Source organism: Hydra vulgaris, chromosome 06, assembly GCF_038396675.1.
Source record: "Hydra vulgaris chromosome 06, alternate assembly HydraT2T_AEP".
NCBI lineage: Eukaryota > Metazoa > Cnidaria > Hydrozoa > Anthoathecata > Hydridae > Hydra > Hydra vulgaris.
Genome location: NC_088925.1, coordinates 58734044 through 58752171, shown reverse-complemented (window position 1 = coordinate 58752171; position 18128 = coordinate 58734044). Strand labels below are relative to the sequence as shown.

General features: G+C 27.4%; 1 protein-coding gene across 1 annotated transcript in view; it reads right to left on the bottom strand.

The window, feature by feature from the left end:
* Window positions 1-18128, bottom strand: part of LOC136082027 (uncharacterized) — a 92844-nt gene that overhangs the window by 66440 nt on the left and 8276 nt on the right. Inside the window, exons 2-3 of the mRNA XM_065800559.1 lie at window positions 16835-17010; window positions 9342-9565 (exon numbers count right to left, since the gene is read on the bottom strand). Coding sequence (XP_065656631.1) covers window positions 9342-9348 — 7 coding nt within the window. The 5' untranslated portion in view covers window positions 9349-9565; window positions 16835-17010. The remainder of the gene's footprint in view (window positions 1-9341; window positions 9566-16834; window positions 17011-18128) is intronic.

The following is an 18128-nucleotide window of genomic DNA, read 5'->3' as shown; positions in this document are numbered from 1 at the left end:
GATTTTGGTGGCAAACAGAAGCTCTTGCATAGATGAACAACTTTGTGTCTATACAAAAAAGTGATAAGTTCAATAAAAAAAAAGTTATTGGTCATTTGGTCATTTGACCTTTGACCTTGGTCGATGGCAAAGGTCAAAAGTCATAATTTTTTTTTTACAGATTGCTTTTTTTATTGTGGATGTCCCATGAAAAAATCTTTTTGGGATTCCCATAAACAGCTTTGGAAATAATATTAAAGTATAAGTAGGTTCTAAAAATTTAATATTTATCGGCCTTACAAATGCGATATTTTGAGGTCATTTTCTGTAAATAGCCTATTGGAAATATATATTATTAACTATTTCCTTTTTTTTCTTTTATTTTCTAGGTTGTAATTTAATTACTAGTACTATAAATACATACTAAGTCAGTATTAAATTATATGAGGCTTAAGGCTATATATATTTATATTAAAATAATCAATTCATTTCCATTGAATTAGTCATCAAAAGACAACTTAAGAATTAGTTTTTAGCAACTTTCAAATTAAATTTAGAATAAAAATGGCATTTCAAGCACAAGTAAAAGAGTTAAAGAAGAGACAACACTATTGTTATGATCCTTTCCAAAACCATAAGAAAAAACAATATAAAACCTTGAGGGTAGCTACTAGTCGGCAAGTAGCTATGTATCCCTCAAAACTTATGGCTGGAGCAAAATTATGTGATACTTGCCGAAAGAGGATCACTGGCTTACCTTCCAAAATAGGATTATGTAATGATAAAAATTCTGCAAATTGTAAAACAGAGTCAGATTCTCAAAGCAGTTCCAGATCTCAAGATATTTGTAGTGACAAGGGAGATGAAAATTATCAGTGCCAGGAAGTAGAAATTTCTATTTTTAATAAATCCTTGTTGTTATTGGGTGAGCCACCCTTGGATAAATGCAAGTTACAAACTGTCAAAAGTTATATTCCGGAGAAAAAGAAAAACCTTAAAAAACTTGTAAAAAGGAAGTTAGACCTTTTATCTACTAATTCAGATGCTATTGATACTTTAGAGGATGATGAATACGAAGCAACTAAAAAAAAAAGTTTCCAACACATGTGCTGATGACATTGTTAAAGTGCTTCAGGATAAGTATAAATCAACACAAGGTAAGAGTGAAAAGATCATGATTTTGACAATATTTGTTGCTCAATGGAGTAATCGAAAAGTGATGAGAGAATTTAATTGTTCGCATCGACTTGTATCTCAAGCAAAAGAAGTTTTAATAACCAAAGTTGTTTTATCAACCCCTAACCCAAAAAAAGGAAAATCACTACCTGTACATGTGAAAGATATGGTAAAAGAGTTTTATTACTCTGACACTGTTAGCCGTGTAATGCCTGGAATAAAAGATTTTCTATCTGTTGTGGAAAATGGGGAAAGAAAACATATTCAGAAAAGATTAGTTTTAAATAATTTGAAGGAAATTTATCAATTATTTTCAGAAAAGTATCCAAATATCAGAATTGTGTTTTCGAAGTTTGCAGAGCTACGTCCAAAAGAATGTGTCTTCGCAGGAGCAAGTGGTACTCACTGTGTGTGTGTATGTACCATTCATCAAAATGTTAAACTCATGATAGTCGGATCACATATGGATGATTTACAACTAGAAGATGAACTAGAAACCCCTATTAAGAACTACAAACATGCTTTGGCAAAAATCCGATGCAATCCTTCCTTGCCAGCATGTCCTCTAGGCGAGTGTAAAAATTGCCCTGGAGTTGCTATGCTAAAGGAACAGCTGTTGCAAAGCTTTAAAATTAAAGGAGTTGAAGAAATTGAGTATAAACAGTGGACTACAACAAATAGGTCCCAGCTTCAAACCTTTATACAGTCCACTGATGAACTTATTGAAAGATTTTTAGGGAGTTTGAAAACACTTACTAGGCATGATTTTATTGCTCAAGAGCAGGCAAAATATTTAGACTGGAAGAAAAACAATTTATCAGATGGAGAATTTCTGGTTATCGGTGATTTTTCAGAAAATTATGCATTTATTATACAAGATGCAGCATAGGGATATCATTGGACAAATAATCAAGCAACTTTACATCCTTTTGTTTTTTATTATAAATATGAAGGAAATTTATGTCATGGAAGTTATGTGCTGCTTTTGGAATGTAATACTCATGACACAATTGCAGTTCATCTTTTTCAGCGTAAACTAATTTATTTTTTAAAAGTGAAATTTGAGGTATTAAAAATAACATATTTTAGTGATGGCTGTGCAGCACAATACAAAAACTGCAAGAATTTCATAAATCTGTGCTATCACAAAGAGGATTTTGGTATTCCAGCCGAATGGCATTTCTTTGCAACAAGTCATGGTAAGGGCCCTTGTGATGGAGTTGGAGGAACTGTTAAACGTGAAGCAGCAAAAGCAAGCTTACAACGTCCATACCATGACCAAATAATGACCACTTATCAATTATACACTTTTGCTAAAGAAAATATCCATGGAATTTCCTTTGAATACCTCACTGCAAATGATTGGCAAATCGAATCCACAATATTAAAGGAAAAATTATTGAATGCTAAAACGATTCCTGGTACCCAAAAACTTCATTGCTTTAAACAATTATCCACGAATGAACTTCAAGTACAAGATTATAGTTCCAGTTCTGTGTCTAGAATTGAAAAAATTACATCACAGAATGTTTGCCAGCTCAACTTCAGTTCAATTACTGGTTACATGGTTGTAGAGTATGATGAACATTGGTGGATAGGTTGTGTGTTGGAAAGCAATCCAGAAAAAAGAGAAGTAACCATGAACTTTCTTTACCTCATGGTCCAAGTCAACTTTTCTCCTTCAGAGATCCTCCAGATATTTTTACAATTGATTTGAATGATCTTTTGCTAGCATGGGCCAAGTATAACCAAATCATAGTATATTGGTATATGGTAGCTATTATATAACCTAGGGCCTACATTCAATAAATTACCTTAAAATACTGTGTAATTTTAAGGTATTTAAATATTAAATTTTTAGAACCTACTTATACTTTAATATTATTTCCAAAGCTGTTTATGGGAATCCCAAAATGATTTTTTTATGTGACATCCACAATAAAAAAAGCAATCTGTAAAAAAAAAAATTATGACTTTTGACCTTTGCCATCGAACAGGATCAAAGGTCAATTGACCAAATGACCATCAACTTTTTTTTTAATGAACTTATCACTTTTTTGTATAGACACAAAGTTGTTCGTCTATGCAAGAGCTTCTGTTTGCCACCAAAATCAACTTCCTAAGTATAATAGCAAAAAAGTTATGACGTTTTAAATAACCAAGGTCAAGTGAAAAGGTCAAAACTTTGAAAGGTCATATCTCAGAAAATAATTGACCTAAGTCAAAAAAATTTACATGTTTTTCTTCTGTCCATATGCCCAACATGTGAGCCAACTTTCATCAAAATCCGAGTCGGTGATGTCAGATGGGTGGTTCAATACAATTACACATGTGTTTAAAGTTGTAAAATTCTTTTACTGAACTTTTACTTACAAAATCAATACAAAAAAAGCATTTAACTTAAATGTGCATTTTTTGGGGTTGAAATGTAAATATTCTTTTGAGTACATTCAATTTCAAAGTTTATCCAACTTTATAAACCAATTTGTGACCTAAAGAGTATGAGCTGGCCAGAATCAAAGTGGTGTATATTGATTTCTAGTTGGCTAGAATCTAAGTGATGTAAGTCAACTTCTACTGAAAATTTGACCTAAAGCATTAAGATTTTAACCAGCTTATAATAATATTATCATTAATATACTGGTTAGAATCAGAGTGGTTTAAGTCACTTTTAAGTTAACATAAAAGTTATAATTTTTATTTCTTAAGTATATGACTATTTAATTTATTCTTTTTGTTTAACAATATTAAAAGATCTCACTTGTAAATTTTAGATTATAACTCACTCCTAAAATTCCTTGTTTTACTCAGGAAAAAAATATAGAGATGGTTGTGTTAAAGTACTCTATCAACAAAGTTTAGATGTGGAAATTATGATAAAACAAACATACTAACAAAATATTACTGCTTCGTTAGCCTAAGATTTGCAAAAACCCAAGATTTTCAAAATGTTCGATATCTTGCTTTGTCTTCCCCTATCCTTGAAGGTGAATAAATATTTTGTAATCTATTCAAATTTTCAGATAGCGCGGCATTTTAAGAAAAGCGGTGTTTTAATATTTTACGTCTTTTATATAAGCATAAAACTTTTGTCTCAAGATCAAAGGATGAAGCATCAAATATATAATTGAAGGGATAGCATTAAATATGAATAATATGGATAATAATGGATAGCATGGAATGGATAGCATAGAATAATATAGGGATGAAATGGATAGTATTAAATTATCTTTTCTCTAGTATACAACTTAATTCTATTTATACCGGATCATGGATGTCAAGATTATACTGGAGTATCCAAAAATAGATTCCATTCCAATAAATCCATTATTAAATTTAATAATTGATAAAAATAAAGTTAATTCTAATACTTTCTTTGACACAAATAATCTTTTAAGGCACTTTTTCCAAATAACACTATTCAATTCCAAATAACATTATTCAATTGTAAAAACTGCAAATAAACAACTATTATTTTACATAGTAAAAATGGTTGTTTTAAAGTATGGATTTCAAATAAGTTTTGCATTTTTTCTTTAGCTTAAGGTGGTCCTCCACAGAAAAGGCTAACTTTGGATAGCAAACAGTTTTTGATTTAATTTTTTATAAACTATTTACAAAAATCAACTTAAAAAAAAAATGTCTCAATTACCCAATTATTTAAAAAATGAATGAAAAAACTTGCAATTTTTGTGACAAGCTAGCAATCAACAATCATACCAAGCTGAAAATTGATGTATATACTTAATCTGGATGTATTATATTAATCTGGACAAGCGAAGGATTTTATATTATTTAAAGTATATAAAAAGTTACAACATTTAAAACAAACATTAAAAAAGTGTGACACAGTATCTGTATAAAAGAAAGTGAAAATTAAAAAAACAAGCTGTGCGTTTTTTAACATATTATGCACCTTTATTGGTGACAAAAAATTCTCTTTTTTGTTATAAAGCTGCTTTAGTGTGCTCCAGCCTAGCCAAAGATGGAATCAGTGTTCCATCACCATCACAGTCATGTGTTTAATGAGCTGTTATAAGAAGTGGCAAAGATCCAAATCTTAAAATAAAATCTTTTTTGCATCATGAGAAACATTGCCTTTATTCTGATGGTAAACAAATTGCAAACCAGGATATAAAAAGGTTATATTAAAGAGTTCACTAAGAAAAATTAAATTATATATAGTGAAAGCAGATCAGCATATGATATTTTTAATGCATTGCAAAGTTTGCTGAATTAATTTGATGCATGCAAGAACTTCAAAATGATCATAGGCAAAACAATAGCAATAAATACTGGAAAAGCAAAAAAAAATTAAAATTTGGTCACAAGAGAATTTGATCAATCACAGTACATTGGCTTCAAGCATTGTATTCTTGATAAAATCGTAAAGCATGTGTTAGACTACTTTTGTCTAGTTTCTTATATAAACCAACTCTAAATAATGAATTCAAGGATAAATTGATAAAACAATATGATTTCTTGCAACAAAAGTGAATTGATAAAAGATGATTTATGATTTCTATACAAATTAAGTAGAGCATTCCATTATCTAAAAGAGACAGGCAAGTACTCTGTAAGTAAATTGAGAAAAAATACAGTCTCTTAACAATGACAGATGAAATTCATGTGCTATATATGCTCTTATTTTGTATTTCAACTAATATCATTTGACTGGCTGTATCTAGTTAGGTTTGAGAATTTTCATTTCCAGAGGTGCGAAACATTTTTTATGAATTAAACAAAACAATTTTTATTTTCTGATTCTGCTTTAAAAGATCACAGGCTAAAAATAAAAAATTTTCTACTACAAGCAACTTTGCAAGAGTAGCAGTTGTAACATTTGACACTCTTTAAGCTATTAAAAATGAACCGAAAATGGAAATGACTTGAAACTTTCCAGAAATCTGAAATACTATCATATAATTTAGTATGTAAAAGCTACAGCATTCAAGTCTTCAGCTTTTTTCAAAAATTAACTCAACCCAACCTGACCATCATAATGCTTACTTTTTACCACTTCTGAACAAAACAACTTTGTCAAATTTAATGCAGTGAATGGCATGGTAAAAAAAAAATCTCTTGGTTTGTAAATTTAGTACTTATTGAAGTTATTATATGCTGAGTTTCATAGTTTTTACTTGATGTTTTTTAAGCATTTTTATGTTTTTTTGTTGTTGTGACAGTCGTAATGGTGATGATCGTAATGCAAATTCCAATGCTTAAAAACAACAAAACGAGGCAATCAATGATATAAAAAAAATAACTATAAATAATTATTAACAACCATGTATATTATGTTAAAACAATGCAATATAACATTATAAAAGTTTTCAATTATGGATATACAATTTTTAACACTACACAACAGGACTGTAAATAAGCATCAAAACATGTTTATACAACTCTTACAACATTAACAATTTTAGTTTTTTGAGCTTAAATTTTTTCTTTTTCTTTAAGGTTTTCTTTCCTTATGTAAATTATTTTTTAAATTTCCTATATATTTTCAGCGCATTTTTGAAACGCCTTGAGTTGTCAAAATAAACTGCCATGGTCAAGTTAAAAAAACAATAAAAGTAAGTATTTTAAGCGTGGTCAGGAATGGGGTTTGATTATAGTCATAACAATAAATGTTTCTTGTGACTTACAACCACCAATATATAATATATTAGTGTGTATCACCAATATTTACTTAGCAGTTACTTAATTGAAAAGTATTTCATATTTTTCTAAAAATGCTATTCAGTTGTTTTTTATTTTAAAAACAAATAGATTCTTTTCAGAATGTCAAAAAAAGTAAAAATTAAAATACCCATACTTGGATTAAAAAGTACAAAAAAGCCTATATTTAAATAATAAAGTGAAAAGCCCATGCAAGAATTCTGCATGGCTTTTGGGGCCACCATGCCCCTGAACATTAAAACTATGCTATGGTATAATAAAATAATTTTTTTAAATAACTTTTTTGCTTAAAAGTATTTTTAAACAGTTAAAAAAAAAGAGTTTTGGAGTTAAGAATATGCTTTCATAACTTTTTCGCTTTTTTTTATATTTCCTCTTTTTCGCTAAATTCCCCATATATATTTATAAAGATCTTTTTCTTTTATAACTTTTTTTTTATAGCATTATTATGTTATAAAAATAATTTTATAGCATAATATTTTTTATAGCTATAAAAAAATCTATAAAATTTAACAGTTTAAGAACTTTTTAATTCAGCGAAATTCAGATAATGAATGTCCATAACTTTTAAGTATTTAAGTTTTAGGTAATTATTTCATTAATATCATTAATAGTTTCATTAACGTGTTGCCAGCTTGTTTACTTTACTTTTTTTAATTTTAGATTAAAAATAAAATTACTTTTGAAAAACAAAATTAAAAAACTATATATATAATAGAGTAAAAACAGGTAATACAAAGAAAGTGTCAAAACTAAAATAGAGGATAGAATGAAATGACAATGTTTATCCTTTTGCTCCTACTTATTAAATAAATATTTTGCAAATATTTTTTGATCATGTTATGGAGAATCTTTTTCTGAATAAGATGATGTAAAATTTTAATACAAAATAAATAATTTTTTTTATGAATGGTCAATCTTTTGGTCGCGTAATAATTTTAACTTTAAAAATAATTTTTTTTTTTTTTAAAAAAAGGGCATTAAACTCTCAAAAGGGAAATTTGCTGGCAATCTTTATAAATTCTTTTAAATCAATTATTATCAAATTTATTCTAATAAAAATATGTCTCGAAAAAACTAGCATGCAAGAAAAATACACAGAAAAAAAACATACACATTTCTGGTGATCAAGGAAAGAAACGCATATTTGCAAACATGGTGCTTAACAACCATTGAAATTGGTTGGTAACAATGAAAAAAACAGTTATACAGTTGGAAATAGCATAAATTCTGCTGGTGATCGCCTTGCACATTACATTATTTTTAAATTAACAAAATGCCTGTACAAAATTGGTGCTTAAGTGGTCCAGACAATGCTGTATATACAACCCAATTGGTGCAACACTTTTTATTTCACTATTCTCTTTATTTTTCTGTTTTTTCATATTTTGAATTAGAGTAGAAAAACATTTATAATAAAACAGCGTGATATTTAATTTATAGTTTAACAAGTTTCAACTTTGTAATATATCAAACTTAATATAAATTCTTTTAGGATTTATATGAAATTTATTCTCAAGATTATGCAACTAATTAAAAGCACTAGAACAGAACATGTGCCGAATTCAATAGAAAAATGTTAACCAATTGTTGACATGTATTAGGAGCAATGTTTTAAAGCAAGGATTTGATTAAAAGTTTTGTTTTTGCCTATACAAAACAATGACTAATTGAAATGAAGGAACCTCAGATTTTTTTAAAAAGCAGTAATTAGTTAATTTAGTTTTAATTTTTTTATTTAACACACTAGTTTTATTCACGTAAATAAATATATAAATATAAATATATAAATAGTATATTTAGAAGGAATGGGTCACTCACACAGAAAACTGACCAAATAAATGACACTAGACAGTAATAATAATAATAAAAATAATGATAGCAATAATAATGATAATATTAATATAAAATAAAAACCTAATATTAATAAAATAAATAATAATATCATTTTTATTAATAAAGCAAAAAATACAGAAATAACAACATAATCATCTGACTAATTAAATTAACAAATGTTAACCAATTGACATTTTTATTAATATTGACATTTATTGGGAGCAATGTTTTTAATAGAAGATTTAATTACACTTTTGTTTTTACCAACACAAAACAATTTCAACAAAATGAAACAATTTCAGATTTTTTTTTTTTTAAGAATTAATTTAGTTTTGTACAGCAAAAACCTTGAACTTAACATTAATTACACTAATTTCATTCACATCTTCACATTTCAAATCACAGAAACAAAGTTATTTCAAAAAAACTAGTAGTTGTCAGATAAATAAAAATAATTTGGCAAAACATAATAACCTTAGATATGTAAATGTTTAATGTCTACAAATAGTCCAGCATTCCTGAATGCTGACCTTAATTCTAAGACCTATAAATATGCTGATAAATTTTAATTTGTACATACTATGGATGGTTAAAATTTAAAAAGACAAACAAAGATCTATACTAATTTATACTATCATATAGTATTGAATAATATATAATCTTACCATCCATACTGAATGAAAAAAAACATCAACAGTCCATTTTTTTTCTTTTATCTTTATTTCATACCAATGTTTTGAAAACACTTCTTTTAAATGCTGTCAAGAAACCAATGTTATGAAAATATTTTTTATAAAAGCAAGAAAAAAGAAAATGGCTTCCGCTCAAAAGATTTTCAGATTTCAGAATATTCACTGCAACAGACCAGTTATTGATTTTGACTTCTATCCTATAAATAGAAAAATTTTAAAATATTTATAAAAATTAAAATAAAAATTATAATTTTATATGCACTATTTAAATTCAAATTAAAAGTTTAATATTATTTACATACATTTTAAAGGTAGCCCTGAAGCAGAGAGAAGAAAAATCGAAAAAAATATTATAGATGCTTCTGGGATAATAAAATTCCTTTCTTAAACTAAAAGGAAACAAAGCATATGACTCTCAGAGATTTTATTATAGATTATTATAATAAGACTAACAAAAAAATCCAATTTTTTGTCATAGGATAGAGCATACTTTAAAATCCTTTGCAAAAACTTTTTACAGGAAACCGGAATAGTATCAAAAATTAATAGATCAAAAATTGTTAATATCGAAAAATAACTGACCGAAACTCATTTTAATGATTATGATCGAAAATGTGATTTTCAGATTAATATAGAAAAGTTTTTATATTGAAATTCACAAATGTGAAACAATATCAAAAACAATAAAAATGGAATAAGATCGAAAACTTATTTTAATGATTAACATCAAAAATGTGATTTTCTGATTAATGTCGAAAACAATAAAAACGGAATAAGATCGAAAACTTATTTTAATGATCAACATCATGTAATTTTCTGATTAAAGTCCAAAACAATAAAAATGAAATAAGATCGAAAACTTATTTTAATGATTAACATATGATTTTCTAATCACACATTTTTTTAAATAAAAAACTAGTACTAGGAGAAAATCTTATGAAACTTTTAATACTAAGTCACTTTTTTAAGACAAGAAACTTATTTAAGAGTTCGATGAATATTTCCTAACTTTTCACCTAAATATCACAACAAATTTACACAAAGTTAGCATTATCTACAATAGAGAACAGCAGTTTAAATGAATAGTTTAATTTGCACGCGCAATAAATAGTTTGATTTGCGTGTGCAATGAAATTCAATTCGATTTAAAACTTGAAATTTAAGAGACTTTTAAGAAACTCAATATTCCAAAATGTCATTAGAGAACTTATCAAAAAATTATAATGAAACAGAAGGAAAATTCAAAAGGTTTTTGGTCTGGTGATTTTGGATACACTAAATATAAACTTTATAAAGACAAAATGCATCTTAAGTGTCATTTTTTTACAACAATGAACTGCAAAGGCAGAGCTTTTATTCATGAAGATAAACTTCAAGTTACAACTGGTCACAGTTGCAGCTCAAGAGAAGCAGACTTTGAAGTGCTGCTTGCTAAAAGTACCATGAAGAAAAAAGCAGAAGCAACATCTGAAGACCTGCTCTCAATTTTTCAAAACACTGTGAGTGAGTTTCCTGCAGATGTTTCTGAATCTGTTAGTTTTTCTCAAATTATCCCAAGTCTTCAGAAAAGGAGAAGGCTAAATGAGCCCTCAAACACAAAATCACCAAAAGAAGGTGCTGAAGTTCTGAATGACAAAGAATGTCATCGCTATGGAGACATTTTCTTGGGATCAGTTGCAGAACAGAACAGTGTAGCATTACTGTTTGGGCATATGCTAGTCATCAACAAGGCGAAATCGGCCAAAGTATGTTTTGTTGATGGAACAAAACATACTTTGAATACTTATATGAATGCAATTAACTTTTTCAAAGAAATATATGTTCTTGAAGATCATGTATTTATCTAGGGGGCTGTCCATTAATTACGTCAACAAACTTTTGGCAATTTTTACCTCACCCCTCACCCTTGTTAACAATTTGTCAAATTTTCAGAGACCTTCCCCTCACCCACCCACCCTATAAAATTACGCCAATTTTTGACACACACACACCCTAAATAAAGACGCTATGCTACAAACACAGCCTAATTTCTCAACCTAAACTCTTTTGTTGAGTAATGAAATTAAAAAAATAAAGTAAACTTGTTGACGTAAACTTTACTTGACCTCTTCCCCTCACCCTTATCAACAATTGTCAAAAAAGTTCAGACCCCCCTCCCCCCTAATTTGTTGACGTAATTAATAGACAGCCCCTAGAAAAAAAAATTTATATACTAAAAACGTTAGGTAGAACACTTTTATTTACAGTTTTAAGTTATAGTTACATTTATTGTACTTCCAACATGACACCACGCATGGAAGAAAGCAAGTGGTATCAGCCCTTGATATTTTCTGTTAAGTATTCAGCTGTGCTTGAAGATCCAATTCCAGATGAGGATCAGCTGAATTTTCTATCCTGATAACCCTCACCTTTGGAGCACATCTGTTCCAACTGTATGTGCTTTAATGACATCCAAATCCGAGGCTCTATACAAGCTTATTTTTACCAAAATAAAAAAAGTTTTAGATTTCTCTCCAGTCACCATTATGTCGGATTTTAAACGAGGACTACAGAATGCATTAAGAACAACTTGGAGTGAAAGCTTGGTGAATGGTTGCAGGTATAAGTTATTACTTTGTTATTACTTTATTTGTTTGTACCAACGCGACTATGGTACAATTGAAAAACTATTAACCTTCTTTAACTTTTTTACCAAACTAATTAACTTAACATTATTTAATAATCTTTTTCGATGGAATATGGAAAATTGTATTTGAAGTATTTAAAAAATTTTAGTGCTTTGGATGCAAACTCAATGGTGAGTCTTCCTTTGCCAACTTCCACTTCAACAGAGTCACTAAAGTGCAATGTTTGCACAGTCAATGAACCAAATGCATTGGTAATGCCTTGCAAACATTTTTTGTTTTGTCAGCCTTGCATTCAACAAGTCCAGGGAAGCAATACACCTCATTGCACCACTTGCAGAGGACCAATATTATCCATAATTGAACCTTTTTAATGATTGAGCAAAAGTTTCCCCTTTACATGCATTTTGAAAACTAGAATGTCACACAATAGTTCAAATTGATCAGAATAAATTTATTATATAAAAACGGTATTAAATTATTTCCAATTACTCCTACTCCGCCTGGGATAAAAAACAATCAATAATGTAATTTCGTTAGTTTACACAAATGTATTTAATTTTCATTTGGGTCTACAAGATTTTGCATTAGTTAGCGCATTGTACTGGTTTCAGTTGAGCAAACCTCACATTACGTTAAGGATAAGTACCAAATAAATTCTATATCCCAAGAAACAATAGTCATTTACATGTTAAAGTTTTTGTATAGATAAAGATAACATACAATTCTACAGCTGCTTGATTAACAAAATTAAATAAGTATCCTTGAAGCAAGTGACTGTCAATAAAAGACTTATAATGAGGGTTGCTATGTTATGATTAAGACTTTTGTGTGCACAAGCGTGTTAGAAGCAACTTTTTGCTTTTAACTTGTTCTTTAGGTTAAAGCTAAGAAGAAAAAAATGAGCATGTCTTGATAGTTGTTAGTACTAAATTGGTTAAAAGTCATTAAAACTCATGTAATGTAAGCTAGACATGAATACTAGTAGTCCAATAACATGTATCTTAAAAATAACAAACTATTGCAACTAAATAATCTGGAAAACTTAAATAGAATCACACCAGTATAGTAACAATACCTTGTATATATATTTTACAACTAATAATCTGTATATTTTACAACTAATAAACTGTCTAGAACCCTACAACCATTAGAAATAATTTGTAATTTAGAAGTAATCTAGAATCATTTGAAGTAATTTGTAATTTAGAAGTAATCTAGAATCATTAGAAGTAATTTGTAATTTAGAAGTAATCTAGAATCAATAAGTAAAAGCGTTTTATGTAACTAATAAAACATTTCAAAAGTTTTAAAGTAATTTATTTAAACTGCAATTAAAAACATAAAAAGTAAATTTTGACTCGAGTTTGAGTTTTTGAATTTTATTTCAAATCTTATATATTTACTTTTTCGTGACGAATTGTTTTCTTTTTCAGTTTTTTTAGTTTTTTTTATAGTTTTCAGACTTGAAAAAAAAACACTGAAAAGCGCTAAACTAAACTGTTTAGCTTAGCGTTTCTTTTTTCAGCACATTTTTGAAACGTTCAAATCATCAAAACATCTACAGTTGTGGTCAAGTTGTCAACAAAAAAAATAATTTGCGCAGTCAGCAGTAGCGTTCCACCGCACACCATTCCTGCCCAAGCCTGTTAAAATAAACGTTTTTAAAGCTATTTTTATCTTCTGATAGAAATCTATTAAATCTTTCAAAATTGCTTGCATAATTATAGCACACAAAGTTTGCACACCAAATCTTTCCAAATAACTTTTAATGGTGATATTATGTACGCTTTGAATGATTGCATGGAAGTATAAAACTAAAATAATGCATATCTATCAGTATTTTCTGATTTTTTTTTTTTTTTTTCAAGTTTTTCAAAAACCAAACCAACCAAAAAGATTCTGCATGATTTTGTAAATAAGTAGGAAAGTGTTTGAACATACATATGAAGGGCATTTTTATGACTATTACAAAACATTATGTAAAGATAATAAACAACTCTCATAATATATTTTCATATAAGCTCTCAGCAACTTGCATAATAACCTCAATAACTTCTGGTATGGAAATTTTATTAAATAACATCTTGTAAAATACAGTATGATAAATAATTTTTACATTTGGTAGCTACATGCCATATGTATTTAACAATACAATGTATCTAAAATTGTGCGCTCAATATTTTTTTAGTATTTACAATGTTAAACATTCTCGAACAGAATGACCAGATGACTACTTGTAATAGTAATTTTTCCATGACAATTTGAGGTAGAGTGGGTATTGCTTATCATCTTTTATTAAAAAGGAACTTTTAGCATGCTCTTCTTGTTTTATTAATCAGGATCTTAAAATTACCTCTAATTGTTTTATTAAGCAGGATCTTTTAGCCTGCTCTCCTTGTTTTAAAGTATTTTTTTCTTGAATTTTTTTTGCACATATAACAGACGACTTAGCATATAATTTTGCATATTTACAAATAACTTTATCATTTAAACTTTTTACGGTTTGTAAATCTTTATTGATTTTGACAAAAAATTTTGTCAAAATCAATAAAGACTTACGAACAAAATTTTGTCAAAATCAATAAAGACTTATGAAGTTGTGAAGACTTTTAAGAAAACCATAAAAGTTTTCACAACTTCGATATTATTCTGGTTAGTCCCTTTTCGATATTATTCTCTTTTGAGCTATTTCGAGATTATTTTGCTTTTTGGATTTTTGATACTATTTCTTTTTTAACAATTTTGACGTATTCTCTTTTTGGATATTATTCCAAAAAGTCCCTTTTCGATTTTATTCATTTTTTCACAACTTCGAGATTATTCTGTTTTTCGGATTTTTGTTACAATTCCTTTTTTTACAATTTATATGTTATTCCGGAAAGTCCTTTTTCGAGATTAATCAGTTTGGCTGTTTTTGATACTGTTACTACTACCCCTTTTTAATTTTATTTTCAAATTTTAACTTTAAAACAAATTAGCTCCAATAAAAAATAGAACACAGTAAATAAAAAACAGAACACATTTAAAATAAAATAAGACTCTGATAAAAACTCTGACAAAAGAATGTTTATTTGAGTAGTAATAAAATTTTTTAGTTAAATTTAACTCTAACTTATTAAATATAGTTAGAAATATTTGATAAAAAAAAATAAAAAAAAGCCTGGGACCTTTAGTCCTTTTGTATTTTGTGTAATTTGTTGGAACAATTTAAACATTATTAACAATAGTTAGAAGATTACTAAGAATAGTTTGAAGATTATTAACAATAGTTTGATCATTATCAACAATATGTGTAAACAAGGAAAACATCTTGTTCTGTTGCTGTTCAGAATTATTTGATATTATACAAGTACAGCAAAAAATATAAATAAATTAACGATAAGAATAAAAATCCTAAAAACTAAGCAACAAACAGTAAACAAATCTGCTGATTTTTGATCAAAGTTTTCAATGAAAACTACATCTATGGAAAAAACTCTTGTAAACTCATCACTTTTTTTCTCATACAGCATTTGTCTAAACAAACCTACATTAGAAAGAATCAACTCCAACTACAATAGATCTAATAATAATATACAAGGAAAATAATTCAATAATTTATCTTGTTCCTACTAGATGCATTTTCCAATTGAAAAAAATGATTGTTCTAAGTTTTAACTTATCTTATGTTTGTCCTAATCAACTGTCTGATGATCTTGATCCACCTCCTGAAAGCATTGAATCTTATCTCTTTTTTATAAATTCATTTAAATCACCAGGCCCAGATGAGTTACCTCTCAGAATATTTAAAGATCCCCCAACTACTAAATATTTTTTTATTATTTATACTAAAGTCCTTCAAAGTAGTACAATGCCTCGAATCTGGAAAAACGCCAATACTATACTAATATTACTCACTAATAAATATTATACTAATCTTCAAAAAAGAGACAAAAACTAGTTACAAACTATAGATTAAACTTTAACATTAGTTTAACATACATCATAGTCCAAATATTTAGGAGAATAATAGAAAATTTTTAGTTCTGTTAAAAAATAATTTGCTAACTCCTAGTCAACAACCAAGAATTAATCTGGGGCTCTCTTGTAAAACAAATTTTCTTACTGTAATCAATGCATGGACACTCAACTTAGATAAAGGTCTCACCGTCAATAGTATTTACCATGACTTTGAAAAAGCATACAATAAAGTCCCACGTAAATATTTTCTTGTGAAGCTAAAAGCTTATGGAATTAATGGTTTGATTCTTCATTAGATAAAAAACTTTCTAACAAAACAAAGACATAGAATAATGATACAAATGTTAATTACTCTGATTGGGTAAAAGTATAAAGGGGAGTTTCCTATGGTTCTGTTCTCTCAGCACTGTTATTCATAATATACTTTTATGATAATCCAAATATAATTACTTCAAATGCAACACTTTTTGCCGACAAAAAATTTAAGGCAAAAAATTTATCTACATTAAACAATTTAACAAAAAGGTACAAAGTTTAAAGTAACAAATTTTGAATATATGGTTCTTTTATTTATTTAATAATAATTTCTTCAACATTTTATAAATTTACAATAAAAAAGTAAATTTAACTAAAAAAACTGAAAGGAGATAATACCTAATGAAAGGTATCTTTCTTATTCCCTAAATTTTACAGCCAATATATTGTCTTGAAAAAAATACCCACAGATACAAAAAAGTTTATAATATAGTCATAGATACAATGGTATCTATGGCTACATTATAAACACTGTACTTCTGTTTAGTTAAATTCTACTTTCTGAATAAAATTTAAACTTAAATAATATACTACTATATAGTGTTACACAATTTATAATCTTACCATCCATGCTGCTTGAAAAATTACATTAACTAATTTTTTCCTTTATTTTTCTTTGAAACCAAATTTATGAATATAAATATTATTCTCATAAAGGCCGTCAAGAAAAACCAGATTCTATCGTCCACTAAATTTTCCTATTTGAAGATGCTTACTGATAATTATTGTTGACTATCATTCTATTGATAAAAAATTTAATTACTTTAATTATATGTGTTTAAAAAACTTGTAAAAACTGTAATACTGTAAAAACTAACATAATATTTAAAATAACAATATATATGACAATGTTATATATATGAATAAAATATGAATTAAAGTAAAATATGAATATAATTTATAAAATAAAATACAATATTTATTATTCATTTATTTTTTGTTAATTATTTATTTATCTTTTATTATTTATTTATTATTTTTGATTGATTATTTATTATTAAATATTTATAAAATAAAAGTAAAATATGAATATAATTTATGATCATGTTAAACATTATCATAAATTATATTCATATTTTACCAACTTATTTTAGAATTTTTTTAAACTTAGTTTAGAATTTTTTTCCCATATTGTTTAGATGATTAAGCACTTCAAAAAATTAGTAACCTATGGTTAATTAAAGTCAAAATTTTAATCAATCTAATTGTTTTCACTCTTTATTTTTTTTTTATTCTTTTTTTTAAACTAATTTACTTTTAACTAGGTAGCAAGCAACCACTATTAGAAAGTTACAAGAAAAAAAAGAATATTGTTAAAGCAACGAAAAGTTGACAAAAGACTTTAAAAGTTGAAGGTTGTAGTTAATTCAATAAATATTGGATTAATAAATATGTAAAGTTTTATTATTAAACTTTTTGAGATTAATGGGTAAAGTTTTGCATAATATAAAATAGTTTTTAGGGAAAAAAAAAAAACATGTTGAAACATGTGTCATTATAAAACATGTTGAAATATACATCACTTTGTGATGTAATCATGTCTGTGATCATGGTGTCATGTAATTGCATCAATTTTTTTTTTTTTTAAACATCTTAGCTTCCAACAAGGCTGCAAGCAACCACTATTAAGTTGGGAGTTATTTGAAAACAAAGAGCAGTGTTAAAGAGCAAGGAAACATCTTTTTTTTTTTTTTTTAAACATCTTCGCTTCCAACAAGGCTGCAAGCAACTTCTAATTAGAGTTGGAAGTTACTGGAAGAGAAAAGATGAAGATTGTAGAGCAAGATAATGACTGACAGACGACTTAAAGGATTGCAAATTATATGAATCAGGATTGATGTTCGAGGAAAAAAACTAG